The 15055-nt window shown below is 42.5% G+C and overlaps 1 protein-coding gene across 8 annotated transcripts in view; it reads right to left on the bottom strand.

Moving 5' to 3' along the window:
• Window positions 1-15055, bottom strand: part of arfgef3 (ARFGEF family member 3) — a 110962-nt gene that overhangs the window by 7182 nt on the left and 88725 nt on the right. For all 8 annotated transcript variants that reach the window (XR_012595332.1, XR_012595331.1, XR_012595330.1 and 5 more), the window contains 18 exons: window positions 13973-14106; window positions 13125-13270; window positions 12789-12968; window positions 12550-12691; window positions 12225-12347; window positions 11935-12038; window positions 11414-11558; window positions 11169-11297; window positions 10689-10865; window positions 9286-9400; window positions 8673-8775; window positions 3815-3946; window positions 3247-3377; window positions 2162-2380; window positions 1857-2028; window positions 1669-1770; window positions 746-1137; window positions 71-566 (listed from right to left, as the gene is read on the bottom strand). Coding sequence is in view for 5 of the 8 variants with exons in the window: in XM_074647046.1 (XP_074503147.1) it covers window positions 71-566; window positions 746-1137; window positions 1669-1770; window positions 1857-2028; window positions 2162-2380; window positions 3247-3377; window positions 3815-3946; window positions 8673-8775; window positions 9286-9400; window positions 10689-10865; window positions 11169-11297; window positions 11414-11558; window positions 11935-12038; window positions 12225-12347; window positions 12550-12691; window positions 12789-12968; window positions 13125-13270; window positions 13973-14106 (3142 nt within the window). In the remaining 3 variants the exon portion in view is untranslated. The remainder of the gene's footprint in view (window positions 1-70; window positions 567-745; window positions 1138-1668; window positions 1771-1856; window positions 2029-2161; window positions 2381-3246; window positions 3378-3814; window positions 3947-8672; window positions 8776-9285; window positions 9401-10688; window positions 10866-11168; window positions 11298-11413; window positions 11559-11934; window positions 12039-12224; window positions 12348-12549; window positions 12692-12788; window positions 12969-13124; window positions 13271-13972; window positions 14107-15055) is intronic.

Below are 15055 nucleotides of genomic sequence, written 5' to 3' on the forward strand. Positions count from 1 at the left end.
TGACTTTACTCTAAATAAAAAAAACAAAGTTTAAACTTGTGTGACAGTAAAACTGTATCTGTATGTGTACCTGTATCTGAGCCTCAGAGTCCCTCAGTGAGATGCTGTGGGAGCTGATGGTGGATCCGGACCGTGGTCTCTTCTCCTGTCTCAGAACCTCAGGTCCTGCACTGACTGAATGCCTTAAGGGGGGACCCTGCTGGTCCACCAGATGCTGGGGCCTCTGCGGGGGCCTTTGTGGCTCCACAGGGCCCCTCCTCTCCCCGCCTCCTCCTCCTCCTCCTCCTCCTCCTCCTGCGGCCCGGCCCTGCTCCTTCATGAACAGGTTGACGTGGCTCTGCTGCGGCTGCTGCTGCTGCTGTTTCCTGCGTTTGTACTCCATCATCAGCTTGCTGATGGTTTTGTCCGTGGCGATGGTGTACAGTTTGTTCCCGGCGCTTTCCCACCATTCCTTTCTTCTTCCCGGTCCGGCGCTGCCAGGAGCTCCTCCTACAGAGCTGCCTGTGATGCCGGAGTCCCTCCTCTCGCCGCCCGCCCGGAAGTGGGGGGGCAGACTGCCTGTGCAGCTGTGAAGAGAGAAGGAATGGACACTTTAATTGGACAGGTGACTACATTAGTACATCAATCAAATGTGTAACCAAACACATCTGTGGGGTTACATGCTGGTGGCAGGTGAACACAGCTGTATTCATCAAAATAAAAGCACCTCAGGTCAATCTGATGTGTGATATGACTAAAGTCAGACCTGACTCCTGGACTGGGTGTGAGCGTGTCCCCTGGCGGCGCTGCGCTGTCCGCTGCCTGAGACCTGTTCCCGCCTTCCTCTGACGGCGTCCCCTTCGCCGACAGCCCGCCTGCTGATGTCGGGGTGGACGTCTCGGACTGGAAGAGAGGCAGGAAGAAGACGTGATCTCCTCCTCCTCCGCCTACTCCACCACCTCTCAGCAGCGCCACCTCCTCCAGCGTGCTCTCAAGGTCGCAGTGCATCTGGATGTAGCTGTTGCACAGATCCATGCACAGCTTGTAGAGGCGTTTGACCAGCCACGCCCAGTCCGCGCTGCTCAGCGGCTGCACGCTGAGCGACGGGATCGGGGCTCGCCAGTGGTGACGTTTGTCCCGGCCGCGAGGGGGGCTGACCTGCCGGAGGAAACACAGAGCAAAGTGGATGATTTGATTTTAGATATTACAACATTAGTAATTCGGTTTTCTTGTTACATTCGGAGGGTGAAAAGTTCAGGAAACCCTCCGAGGACCGGACTCAATAAACTGGATCAAACTATAAGAGAAAAAAGAGAGCAGCAGGAGGACTAAGCCCAGCAAATCTTTTATTTTTGTTGTTTCTGTGGTCACCTGTGACCTCTTTTTATTTATTTATTTGCTCTCAGGGACACTATACAATGATCAACATCATTGTAAATATGCCAGCGTAGCCAAAAGACAAAAAACATAATTACAGATTCAACCTCTCAGTGCACCTGCTCTGTTTTCTTTGTCTTTATTTGCTTTTGTGGCGATCACTGCTCATCATTTCTACAAAGTTTTTCTGCTTTTTATGTCAAATAAAAGGAAAACATCATTTTCTGTGCAACTTTTAAAGCTTAAATTAGAGAGAATAAGTTGAATCATTGTTGTATTATCACAATGTGTGTGTGTGTGTGTGTGAGTCACCTGGGCCGTTTCCTCAAAGATGTCTTCGTCCTCTGAGGAAGCAGAGCCGGGGTGAGAAGAGTCAGAGCTCCCCTCCTCTTCCTCATACAGCATCCTCTTCACCTGAATACGATGCAAGGCATGAATCATTTTTCATTTGATGTCTGACATACAGTATTATTGTAGCCTTATGAAGTTATAGTTTATACCTGCTGTGCGGTCATGCTCTCGGCTTGGCTCAGCGTGGCACACAGCAGGGCCTGGAAGTACAGGTTGAAGCTCATGGCAGACTGACGGTAAAGATTAGCCGCTCCACAAACACCCGACACCTTCATCAGCAGGTACTTCAGACCAGGCCGGGTGTCAAAGTCCCGCGCTGTCCTGCAGAACAAGAGATCAGGAGGTTAGATAGCTGAGTGTACAGCTGATTATTATTATTTACTGACTCTCATAGTTTGTATTCCTGAAACCAGCAGGATTATGTATGCATGTCTGACTTTCTAGCTGCAGTAACCTGTAAGAGTCCAGCAGCAGATCCAGGATTATGGCTAAATTCGTCATGGAGATGTAGCGCAGGAAGCCTGCTGAGGCCCGGCTGGGGTCAGAGGTCACGGGCGTGACTCTTTCGTTTCCTTCGGGTTGCTTGACGAACTCCTCCAGCAGGATGTCGTAGAGGTTCTGGAGCAGGACCTGGTGGGACAACAGGCTCACCACGATGGTCCGGAACGGGATCCTGCAGGATTCAGAAACCAGGTCACAATGAAGGATCAACAGGGACTCATTTAAACAGGACTCATATGTCATGCTATGGACAGGAAGCTACAAGCGACACATGACTCAGCACAGTACAACTGTGTACAATGAGCACAGATATGCAGATACACTATGTGGAGCTGCATGATGTATCATATTTGTATGTTTACAGTGGTGTGAAATTCCCATATTAAACACATAACAAAAGGCTGTGTGTTGTCAGAACGCTGAATCCATAATAGACGTGGAACATATAATTTCAGAATTAAAATCATTTTCGTTACATTATTCAGCAAATTTGACCTAATTTTCAGGATTCATAACACCAATATTCAACAGATGCATCACACACCACATATTTTCTCCCCATTGTGCAGCTCTACAGGTGGATACGTTGGTCATACAGATCCATGCAGAGCCATAATGTTAAAACTGACAAGCACAATGTCACAGAAAACAGCCTTACCCAATTTTCCTGCAACCACAGCAGCAGAGAGACAAGCAAATACAGTTAGTGGGGGTTAGATTAAAGTGAATTTGGCTGCATCTCTGTTACCAATCATGTTAAACAAATGAAGATTGCATGTACGTTTTTGGTAAAACTGATTTGGTTTTCTTTTCTTTACTTCACCCAACAAAAATGACTATTTATATATCAATTACTCACGCCGTGCAACACAATACCAACATGACTCTTGTTGTTTAGAGTGTATTTTGGGGTGAGGAGCAGGAGGATGTAGTTTTAGTTTGGGTGTAAAGTTAGAAAATGAAACCATGTCAGTTAATTCTCATCCCACGTGGAGTGAAACATGCTGCTGTGTGTGTATTAGTGTGTACGTTGTCCACCTCTTCTGAGTGTGTCCGTTGGACTGCTGGTCAGTCGGCAGCTCGATGATGAGAACGCATGACTGAGCGTGCTCAAAGCCCTCCTTGTTGTTGGGCGTCTTTGGAGAGCACTGGGTGTCTAACATGAAGACCTGGGACACAAAGAGGACGAGTCAATAATACAACTGTAGTTAAAACAGTGATGCTGTCCAGGTCATTTCTGCTTATTGAAGTTTCTTTTTTTGAGACAGATGTGGTCAAATTTGCCGCATAATTATGTTGAAGCAACTCAGAACTAACATTCATATGAAGAACTTGACATTCACATTGGCAGGAGGATGTTTGACTTCATGGTTAATTCATGAACTTTCAGGCTCATTGTTGTCCTGAGAGATCTTTTATTTCTTGCGAACCGATCTTTTAAAAGGGGACAACTAAGATTGCAATTTACATTTACGGTTTAAAAAAAATAAACGGCCCAATGAACGTGCAAATACAAATTGGACTCGACCGTAGCTGGACCACTTTGCTGTCCCGCTCTACAGCACATAAAGTCATGGTTATCATACAGTATTTAGGTCACACTGACCTGCTGAGCCATCGCTTTGATCCTCCAGTACTCAGCCTCAGCTGACGGAGAGTGGGACGGAGCCGCCACCTTCACCTCGCAGGCGTCTCCAGAAAAACTGTCTGAGCCGCTGTGAAAACACGCCAGAAGGTTCTACAGAGAAACACAGAGAGAGAGAGAGAGAGACGTTAACATGCAGTTGCTCTTGCATCTGTTTCATGTTTATACATCATTGGAATACTGGGACGACCGTTGGATGAGTCTCACTCAAATATACTTTCCCTGGATACACAAATGAAGTAAAACAACCCTGGATACACTTTCAGTACACAGTAAACATGAACTTTATGCATGATGCAAACCCCTGTTTTCATAATACAATAATACTTTTACTATTATATTATATTATATTATATAGTCTCTCTGGTAAAATGGTGACACTGGTGAATCCATCACTAAACTACAAGTGTGACTAGCTGAAAAAAATGCAGATTTCCGCCCTGATGAACTCGACATATTACACAGTTTAATATAGTTTATATATATACATTTTACTGGATGTGACCTGAATACAGTGCTTATAAAAAAATGCAGCTTTTCTATAAACCCAAAGGTTTAAGGTCACATGTTGACGTGTCTGAGAGCATAAGCTACATGTTAAAGGCTAAGCTTTATGTTGAGGGCTGCCAGCGTCCTACAAACATTACATATTCTCCTATGAGTTATTTCATTTATAATCGGGTATTTTAGCAAATATTTTCCCCTAGCAAATTCGAATGTACTTTTTTTTAGTTCATGCAGCACCTCTGAGAAGTCTAAATTTCCCTGACTTGAATAACTGTGACATGTTTGATTGGACACTAAGAAATTAAACAGACAACAATGAATCTACACAATGAATAAAAACAATCAAACATACTTTCCATCTAAGATGTTTTATCCAGTTGTCAGAAAAAGTACCTGAAGGGACTACAGCTGCAACGATAAAATAAACTAAACTAAAATAAACTATTAAATGAACTGCCAACTATTTTGATAATGGATTAATCTTTTATTCCTTGGCTTTTGGCTCAGCATGAGAGTTGCCTTGAGAGTCCTTTTTTCTTTCCTATTGGTCTTAACGTTTTTATTATTTTAATGTCCTGCTGGTTTTAAATTGGTCTTAGTGTTTTATTGTGTTGTTTTGATGTTTTTTTATGTATAATTGTACAGCACTTTGGTCTACTTTCATTGTTTTTAAATGTGGTTTATAAATAAATTTGGATTGGAATCAGTTTGAGCATTTTTTTAAGAAAAAATAAAAATAAAAATTCTCTGATTCCAGCTTCTTAAATGTGGATATTTTCTGGTTTCTTTCCTCCTCTATGACAGTAAACTGAATATCTTTGAGTTGTGGACAAAACAAGACATTTGAGGACGTCATCTTGGGCTTTGGGAAACACTCATCGACAATTTTCTGACATCTTATAGACCAAACAACGAATCGATTAATCGTGAAAATAATCAACAGATTAATCAACAATGAAAATAATCATTAGTTGCAGCCCCAGAAGGGACTTCCAAATGGATTACAAAAAAATGCAATATTTTAAAAACCCATTTCATTTTATCTTCTTCCTAATAATGAATCATACATTTAAATAAATAGGTCAAATAAATCTCCCATGGCTGAGTATTCATACGACGTCCTGACTCTGAAGTTAAACCTACCAAGAATAAATCACTACATCATCAAACATCAGTAAGACAAGTAACTAACCTGCTACTATATGTCCCATTTTACTATTAGTTAATTAATATCTACACACAAGTAAAACACGAAATACTGCCCGACATACTCAAAGTCACAGTTCAATGTGAGCTGTAATTGCAGCTGTAAAAAGCCTCCAACGTGCCACTGGATTACAGGAGCTCTTACATAAACCGCCGTAAGTCCTAAATAAATATGACGTGCTCCATAAAACAAAACTATTAACATAAACATGCAACATAGTCACAAAAGCTGTTACATAAACAAAATAACTGCATTTATCTGTCGATGTGGCTAAGAGCATCTTAAGCTATATGTTGAGATTTTATATATTAAACTGAGTTTTAAGCCCTAAACTCTTGATGCATTGTAGAGATAAACACAAGAGTCTTTAATAACCTTTGACTCAGTTGCTCATCTGTGAGATAAACTCCAGCACAAACAAAGGACTCCACAGTTCATCTTTTTTTTCTTTTCAGAATTCATTAGGGCTGCTCGATTATGGCAAGAATCATAATCCCGATTATTTTGATCAATATTGAGATCACGATTATTAAACACGATTACTCATTAACTTTGGAAACATGGTGCATTTAGAAAGAACATTTTGTAGCCTATATTTTAACGTTAAATGCATCAATCTGGTGCAATTTGAGAGGAAAATTAAGAGGCAGATCTATGAAAAACAATTTAATCATAAACATATTGGTTGTAGAGATATGACTGGTGATGACACGGCAAAAACGATAATCATTTTATGTCGATTATCTTGTTTTCATAATCGTTGAAAGCACAAATAATTGAAATTCGGTTAATTGCACCGCGACTAGAATTCAGAGCAAACTGTATCTATGATTGAGGGATTGCTTCCACACGGCTCTCAAAAATGGCGACGGCTGAGCAGATAACTGGGCTAACAGCACAAACAGTTCAAACAACGACAACAGTGTGGAAAGAGCTAACAGTGTTAGCACGAGGGGGATCTGGAGGGTGGGGGCTACGCTATGCTAACCGCCGTATCGGTGCAGTGCAGAGAGGCGGCCATGAGCTAGCCAGTCGGACACACACACACACAGAGACTATCATGCACTAAAAGGCACACGCAGCCGGCCAACAGAGTCAACAGAGCACCGAGAACAACACACACAGAGGGAGAGACCGACTTCATTCTCTGCTCAGGTAGACATTACTCCTCTATATCTTTACACAGCAAATAGTTGTTTGCTGGTATATTAATTTTCTGGATATCATATAGAGCATCTTTAACGATTTGCTAAACACATTAAGAACATAGCTCGGCAAATAATCACAACTCATTTGGTCTGTTACAGTCCTAAAATCAGAACTACTGGATACAAGCAAAGAAAATCTGGCAATGGCGGTAAAATCACCATCATCATTATCATTACCATCATCATCATCATCATCATCATCATCTCTCTCTCTCTGAAACACACACACACACACACACACACACACACACACACACACACACACACACACACACACACACACACACAGATGTGGCTCTAAGCTGTAAAGCTGCTTAACTGCAGTCAGTCAGCTGTCACAGAACTGCAGGAACACACAACATCCACCGATGAAATGCCTGGCGACGTCACCTCTACTGAGCACACAACCACACACACACACACACACACACACCGCTAGCCAAGGTTAGGAGTTGTTCTCCGTGTAGCTGAAATGGAACAGCAGGGGGTTTGATTCCAGCTGAGGACAAACTCTCTAAATCTGTGACCTACCACGCTGCTAGAACACAGCAGCTCCCATCATTAACAAATTAACACAGTCTCCTCATTTGTCATGAAGCTGAGCAGGCTGGGAAATTGTCTCAAACAGTATCACTCAGCATGGTTTTACCCACAGCTCAGCTTCACTAGAGCTGTCCCCAATACCATTTTTTGTGCTCACACAATCAAGGCTTCCTCCACACATGCTTTTTCGAACAAAAATGTGTCATGTGTCTTTCGGGCCCCCTCCACCTAAACGTCGGCGTTTTGAGGCTGCAGTGCCCGGCTGTAAGTCCGTGCACGATGCAGCCTGTTGAGGCTTCCTCTTGGCTCTTTCGGTCCGAGCCCCTCGTGGGTATCACTACAACACAAGCAACAGCAATGAGGGCTCTTGGCTCGTCTCCATGACATGACTCGGGAGGACATTTCTCCGTTCTCGGCTGAGCTAGACCGCACAGCGCTGCAACACGTGTCTTTCGATTTAATTAAAAGGCATTCATTTCTAAGGATTCTGTTATTCTACAGTATTGTTGTTTGTATTTTCCAAAAGGTTTGGTGTGTTTTATGCATGTTTGTAATCCCGATGGGGTTAACAAAACGAATACCAAAATTGAAAATCGATTACCTACCCAATGAACGAATAACCAAACAGTCGTATATTCGGGTCCAGTCCTAAACTTTACACACACACACACTTATTCTTCGTTAAGATAATCAATAAAACCCTGACAGATAGATTATCAGACAGATCATTCTGCCAATATTAGACTGCATCTTATTTAGGTTTAATTTAGTTTTGCTGCTTATATTTAGAGACATTTAAGAACTTTGTGAAATTAAAAAACGGTTTGTAGCAAAACACAATTATGTATCTCAAAGTCAAGTATCAAAGAAAAAAAAATTGTTTTTTGGTTTTGTGAACAAAACTCAAGTGGCAACTCTAGTACGTTGAACTTTCAGCTGCAGTCAGACATTTGTATGAACTACAGAAGGTGTGAAAGCTTTAAAGCAACGCTGTCTTTGATCTTCATTTTCAACAGAGAGAAGAAATAAAACCCTTCCTGACACAGTAAGGAAACAAACAGCTGTCGGTGTATGTGAGGTTAACTGGGGTTTTCGAGCTTAACGTGGAGTGTCAGCATGTTGACAGTATTAACGGCAAAGGCTTTCAGATTACTTCTGTCAGAACCAGCAGCTTCAGATTGGGAGTGGATTACGTGGTTTACTACAGGAGACTGGTCTGCTGAGTGGGTTTCTAGATTTGTTCATTTTCTTATCTGCATATTCCTGTTTACATTGTGTGTCTGCTGACCTGTGACACGAGATGCCATTTTATGTCTGTACGCCACTTTGTGTGTGTGTGTGTGTGTGTGTGTACCTTGACAGGCTCTAGCGTAGCAGAGAAAGCGTCCTGCAGAGCGCAGCAGGCCAACCTCCACATCTCCTCTGTGAACACTGGACCCACTGTGACTAGAATATACCTGGAGAGAGACGGGGAACAATACAAACAACAGTGGTTAGATCAGACTGAGAAACAGGCAAACATCCACTTTCTAACGCATTGTCCAAACTATTATCTAAACATGAGGCTGGTATTATTTAGTATTTTTGTTATTGTAAACAAATCCCCCCCCAAATGTGTTAGGCGAGTGTGCAAAAACAAGCACTTTTAGTGGACGTAAACTAACGGTATCTGGTTGCCCCAAATTATTACATTTCAGCTCTTTTAGCAGCTGGCGGCTGCAGCGTTCTCCATCAATACTGGACCGATTTCAAAAAGTCATTAGTCATTTAGACACAAAAACATGGGAAAATAGGGTCCAGGTTGAAAAATACCAAAGTTATCCTTTAATAATTTAGGCTATCATTAAAATTTGCGATTTAAAACATGCACTCCTAAGTGACAGAGAGAGATTCCTGAATTTCAAGTGTCCACATGGAGTTAGTGACGGATGTCTAATTGACAGGAAGGATGTGTGTTGTGTCGTCACCTGATGCAGGAGCAGCCCACTCTGGAGATGGTCTCTGCAGGCTCCGACACACAAGCCACAAGAAGCTTGAACAGATCCTTCAACATCAGGTTGATCAGAGACTCGTAACCGACATCTGCAATAAGATATAACAGACAGACAAAACAAAAACACAACAACAAAACACGACATAGCCCGTTAGCACATGGGGTAAAGATGGTGTGGACACAATTTAATATGACTAAGGAGGAGGGCGGTGGAACAACGAGTCATCCGTCACACTCGACTTCTCTTCGGTGCACAAACACACATTGTACACGAGACAAACAATAACAATTCATCACATCTGTGATAGTGCACCTTCAGTTTAGAATAATTCATAACTGATGTCTGGTTCTAAGGTTAACAACACAAATGTCCATCTCTTTCTGGGGTTCATGTAAATAATCTGCTAGAATCTAGTGCGGAAGTGATCGTAACACCTCTTCCTAACACACAGCGAACGTGTGAACTCTGGTGAATGGAACGCACAAAATTGTCCAGATATACTACGACTGATGTCGCTCTCTCTATTACATAGAGAGAGTGGTATTGATTTATATCTGTTACTGTCAGCACCTTCATTGGGAAAAAAAATGAAACTGATGTGTCTTGTCTGATGTTCGCTTGTTTGCATCAAGTCCAGTTAGGAAGAGGTATGACACAATTTCCATGTCCATTTCACAAAGCTCACTAAAATGAGCACAAACTACAGCGTGGGATGAAAAATCAGAGCTAGAAGCTAAGAGCTAAGAGCTTGTTGCAGGGAACTGAAGGTTCTTTCAACTGAGATTTTAAAAAGTATTTAAGCATTAGGGAGCTTTTAATCTATTAAAAGAAGGCTTAGAACTGGAAACATTACAGATTATACATTCAGTGCTTGTCTGAAAAAGCCAGTTGACACCGGAGAATAGCTTGGGGTTTATGTGGAGCAATGTCTGTTTGACTTTTTAGTATTTCAAGGACACTGCGTTCTCCGACATGTTTGACCATCGAGACACGCCTCTTAGCTTAGGAGCACTGAATCTTCAAGTTGCAGGGGGAATTGAACTTGAGGAACCGGTGAGGGTGGGGCTGATACTTTCATAAACCTCTCTGGTGATTGTTGTCCTTTTCGCAACAAGTTTGGTAAACTCTGGTAGCCATAGCGCCCCTCGAGTAACGCTGCTGTGTTCACTCTAAGAGTGACACAGCAACAGGCTACAAGTCATTGTCAGCATTGTAGCTCAAGAAATCAAACATTTCCTGCTTCAGGAAATTCTGAATTGTACTGTGTGGAAAATGGAGAGTGATGTGAAATTGTTCTGAAACTGTTATTCTTCTTTGTACACCCAAACCCCTCTGAGGAAACCCTTTATACACACACAGACAGTGCTGTGTCTCACCTGAGTGGATGAAGCTGTTGACGTGCTCCACCACCAGCTCGCAGCACAGGCCGATGGCGTGTTTGAAGTTGGCAGCCGCCACGTCCCAGTAGGAGTGGTCGCCGTGGCTACGCTGCAGCCACAGGGCCATCACAGGAAGCAGCAGCTGGATGACGGAGAAGATGGCGAACCCCGGACCTGGAGGTGAGGAGACACAGTTAGACTGTGAGGGTTTATTTGGACAACAGCTGGGGATTGGATGCTTGTTTGGGTTTTTTTTCCCCTTCAGTCTGGTCTTCAGCATGTGAGGCACAAGATTATTTGGATGAGGTCATGTGACTGGTTTGGCCATTCAAGAATATTCTACTGTTTGGCTTTAAAAACTCCTTGGTTACCTTGTTTTTATATCTAGGATCACTGTCCTTGCCCATGGTATAAAAATGGCTATGCATCCTACTCTGTTTGCCTAATGTGGATGTGAACACACTGTCTGTGTGTTACCTGGCACAATGATGACCTCTCTGAGCAGATTGAAGAGCAGCTCCAGGGTTGGAGGTTGGTGTTGGCGAGGACAGTTTGACACCGCTGCTGTGAGCTGCTCCAGTAACAAAATCCACACCTGGATCAGACCTGCAGGACAGAGAATACAGCAACACTCAGCTGAGGTTAGAGAGAGAGTTAGAGGGGAGCGGAGAGGATCAACAAGTACAACGACAGAGAAGAACTGATGAGAAGAACACTTTTACCTGTGTCATCATCAAACTCCTGCAGGACACAGTCCATCCCGTCCTCGGTGCTGATGGAGCGTTCCTGGGATCTCATTGGCAGGCTGGCGAGCCGCGCCCCCAGGAACACCGGCTTGGACTGCATCTTGTAGATCTTTGCCAGCAGCTGTCAATCAAATGCTTCATTAAGTCACAGAGAAGAAAGGGAACAAATACCTGCACATATGCTCCTGCTGCCTGCGGCTACTCAACGAATCAACGTATCCTCATACAACGGCTCGTTTGATATCTTACAAATCATTATACCTGATTTTTTGTGTGTTTTCCTACAAATGTCCAGAAACACCTGATGCATGTGTCAATTTCCACTCGTTACTTGCATACAGTCTTTTCAAAATATTCACAGGAAACAAAAACAATATTCACAGGAAACAACGTGGCTAGGTCTAGGTAAACTCTTGCTTTAAGAGTGCAACAGAAAAAAATACATAACTTACATTTGCTACACTAATTATCTCATAAACCTAATAAGAAGTGTTTACCTGCGAACATTTGCGGAGGTAGTCCAGAGCAGGCAGGCAGAGGTCAGTGGAGCTGAAACCAGACGCATGGACACAGTCTCCAATCTCCCTATAATCCACCTCTCCTGCACACAAACAGACAATCACACAGAGAAAACGATAATTTGGTACAAAACAATTATGAAATAAAAGTTTTTTACTGTGCAAGGCAAGTCTTTGATTTTTGTATATGATGAAAAATGTGGAGAATTGTAAAATCATCATCGTAAAAGTAACGAAGTGAAAAAAGAGCGTGTACAAGTGAGACCAACCTAAGCCTTTCACGAACTTCATGAGGCACATGATGTAGTCAGTGGCAGCATTGGCAAAAACTTGGATGTTGTCAGTGTTGATGAAAGCCTCAAAGACATCGAACACCGGAGCCTGGGACTTCCCTAGAGGAGAGGACGCAAGGGAGGGAGGGAAGGACGGAGGGGGAAGAGGAAAGAAAGAGGTGATGAAGAGAGGATGGGAAAGAAAGAAGGAAGCAATGAAATAGAGATGAAGAATAAATGAATATCAGATGATAAACTTCAGGTATTTTTTTAATAATAAAATGTGTGTTTGTTGGTTTGGAGCAGAGGCTGTCAGACGTACCCATGGAGTATTCTCCCACCAGGTAGTTTTTGGTGTCGGTCTTGCTGCTGTGGACGGTCCTCAGAGCGCTGAACAGAGGCCTCCATCCTGACAGGATCTGAGGAGAACACATCTCCACCAGCTCGCCTATCGATGTTATCACCTGCAGGGAGACAAACAGAGAGGCATCTTAATGTAAACGGTGCTACATGTAACGCTTCAGATCGATGTTAAAATGTGACACTGAGATCGTTCTTCACCTGGTCCTGTACGTCCTCGTCACACAGCTCCAGCTGCATGATGTGCTCGAAGGGCCTGAACAGCGCCTCGTTGAAGTGGAAGTGTGGAAGCTCCGCCCAGCTCGTCAGCACCTCCGTCAGGACGTCATGGATGAAGGAAACGGCCTTCTGGGACACGTGGCGCTCTTTGTGACACGCCGCCTGGGAGAAGAGGAAACGTTTACTGTGTTAGCAGTGAGCTTTAACTATATTAGTCTGCAGTGATATCATGAACCCTTTAAGATGGCTCTGTGCGTGTAGCGGCCCGTTGTAGCAGCAGCTCTCCCTTTGGTTTTAAGAGAGGCTGACGTTCCCTACCTCCACCAGATGAGGGGCCACTACGCTCCAGGCCCTCATCATGTGGAGCAGAGGTCGGTTCTTGTTCCTGACGATCCTCAGCATGCCCTCGCCCAGACGGAAGAGATGGAGAGCGCTGCGTCGGTCCATCGTCGACTTTGCTTCTCCTACAGACACACAGAGGGGACATTAAGACTCTGATTTGGCTTAATTCATGTCACTATCATATTAATTTACTAAATGTGAGGTAATGTAATCAGATACCCAATGAGGGATTTTGTGTATGTAAATTTGTAATTAGTAAATGAAAATAGCCTCCAAAGAATAGAAACTTCTCAATTTTAGATGGATTACCATTTTGGTTTAATCAAGTTTAATCTTGGAATTATGGTCACTTTAGCAGAAGTGATGAATTCATTCAGTTCATTGGATACATTTTAGAGCTGTCAAAGTGAACACAAATTGGTTTTAATGCCACAATTTTCTTTTAACGCATTAACGCAACTTGCAATTTTTAAATGGTTGTAGGTTTAAAATGTTTTTTAAAAGGTTGTAGCGGGCTCAGTTTTCAAGCTACAGGGGATGATAATGGTATCATATGAAACTAGACTAACTAACTAACCCAAGGAATCCATTGGTACCAACCATGTCATACTAGCTTGTCGGGAAGGAGGTTAAATAACGCTCCAAACTTACGCTAAATTTTGGCGAGGAAAAACTGGCATGGCCATTTTCGAAAGGGTCCTTTGACCTCTGACCTCAAGATATGTGAATGAAAATGGGTTCTAGTTATAGTTATGAGTTAAGGAATGAGTGTATTCATTGAAGCAATAAGGTAAAGGTGTGTGTGTGTGTGTGTGTGTGTGTACCTGGCATCGCCAGTGAATAGTCTCCAGTCTCAGTAACAGAGTCGAACAGCTGAGACTGAGAAGCTTTCCTGAGCTGCTGCAAGAAGCCGACCAGACCAACCAGGTTCAGCTTGGTAGCTGCTTCTTCAAACAACCTGGAACACACACACACACACAGATACACACAGATACACACAGATACACACAGATACACACAGATACGGGGTGTAAGACAACGTTTTTTTTTAAATATTTACAATGAAATTATTATTTTAAAAGTTTAGATTATTACTTTAGATTTAAACATAACAATTAGAAAAGTACAACCAAAGAGCTAATAGAAGAATGGCCAAGCGTCAGGGAGAAAAAATAAATAAAAGAAGAAGCCTCTTAAGTATATATGATTGTTAAAATAACAAAAAGTACATAATACTGACATAGATTTGTATTAAACGTTCCTAAAAGTAACAGAGAACTCATCTTTGATGAATATTCACAGGAAATAATCTGCTCAAAATTCATCCAAATCACTTGTTTTACACAAACTTCCTGCAGTTATTTTGTTCACTGTTTGAGTTAATCGTACAGTTCATCAGTTGTTCTGTATTGTTATTGTTATGCATTGAATATAATATGAAACATCCATAAAATATGTCAGGGGTCATCAGTTTACTCAATGATAGAAAAGGGCTCCCTTAAGAAAAAAGGTTGGAAACCACTGGTATTATATCAAATGACCCCAAATCATTAGAAGATCACAGATATGATGAAATGGCTGTTGTAGAAACTGATTTAGTGAATATTCAGAGTGCAGAGGAACAAAGCTTTAAGGCTGAAAAGCAGCGGCGTTGCCCTTTAAGCTCACTGTTTTTTGGACCTTCCTGTGCAGAGGGGAGTATTTACTATGTTTTGGCACCACTTTCAGCTTGTAAATGTGTTCAGTCCATCTGCTGCAGAAGATCAGAGGGAACATTTTTTTTTTTTTTTATTCGCTCCTAAAAGCAGCCTAGATAACGGGTGACATAAGAGATGATCCTTGAAATGAACACAGTTTATTCTCTGGTTGTGCCAAACTTTAATAAGTCCAGAACTGTTGGCACGCAC

Source organism: Sebastes fasciatus, chromosome 9, assembly GCF_043250625.1.
Source record: "Sebastes fasciatus isolate fSebFas1 chromosome 9, fSebFas1.pri, whole genome shotgun sequence".
In the NCBI taxonomy this organism is placed as follows: Eukaryota; Metazoa; Chordata; class Actinopteri; order Perciformes; family Sebastidae; genus Sebastes; species Sebastes fasciatus.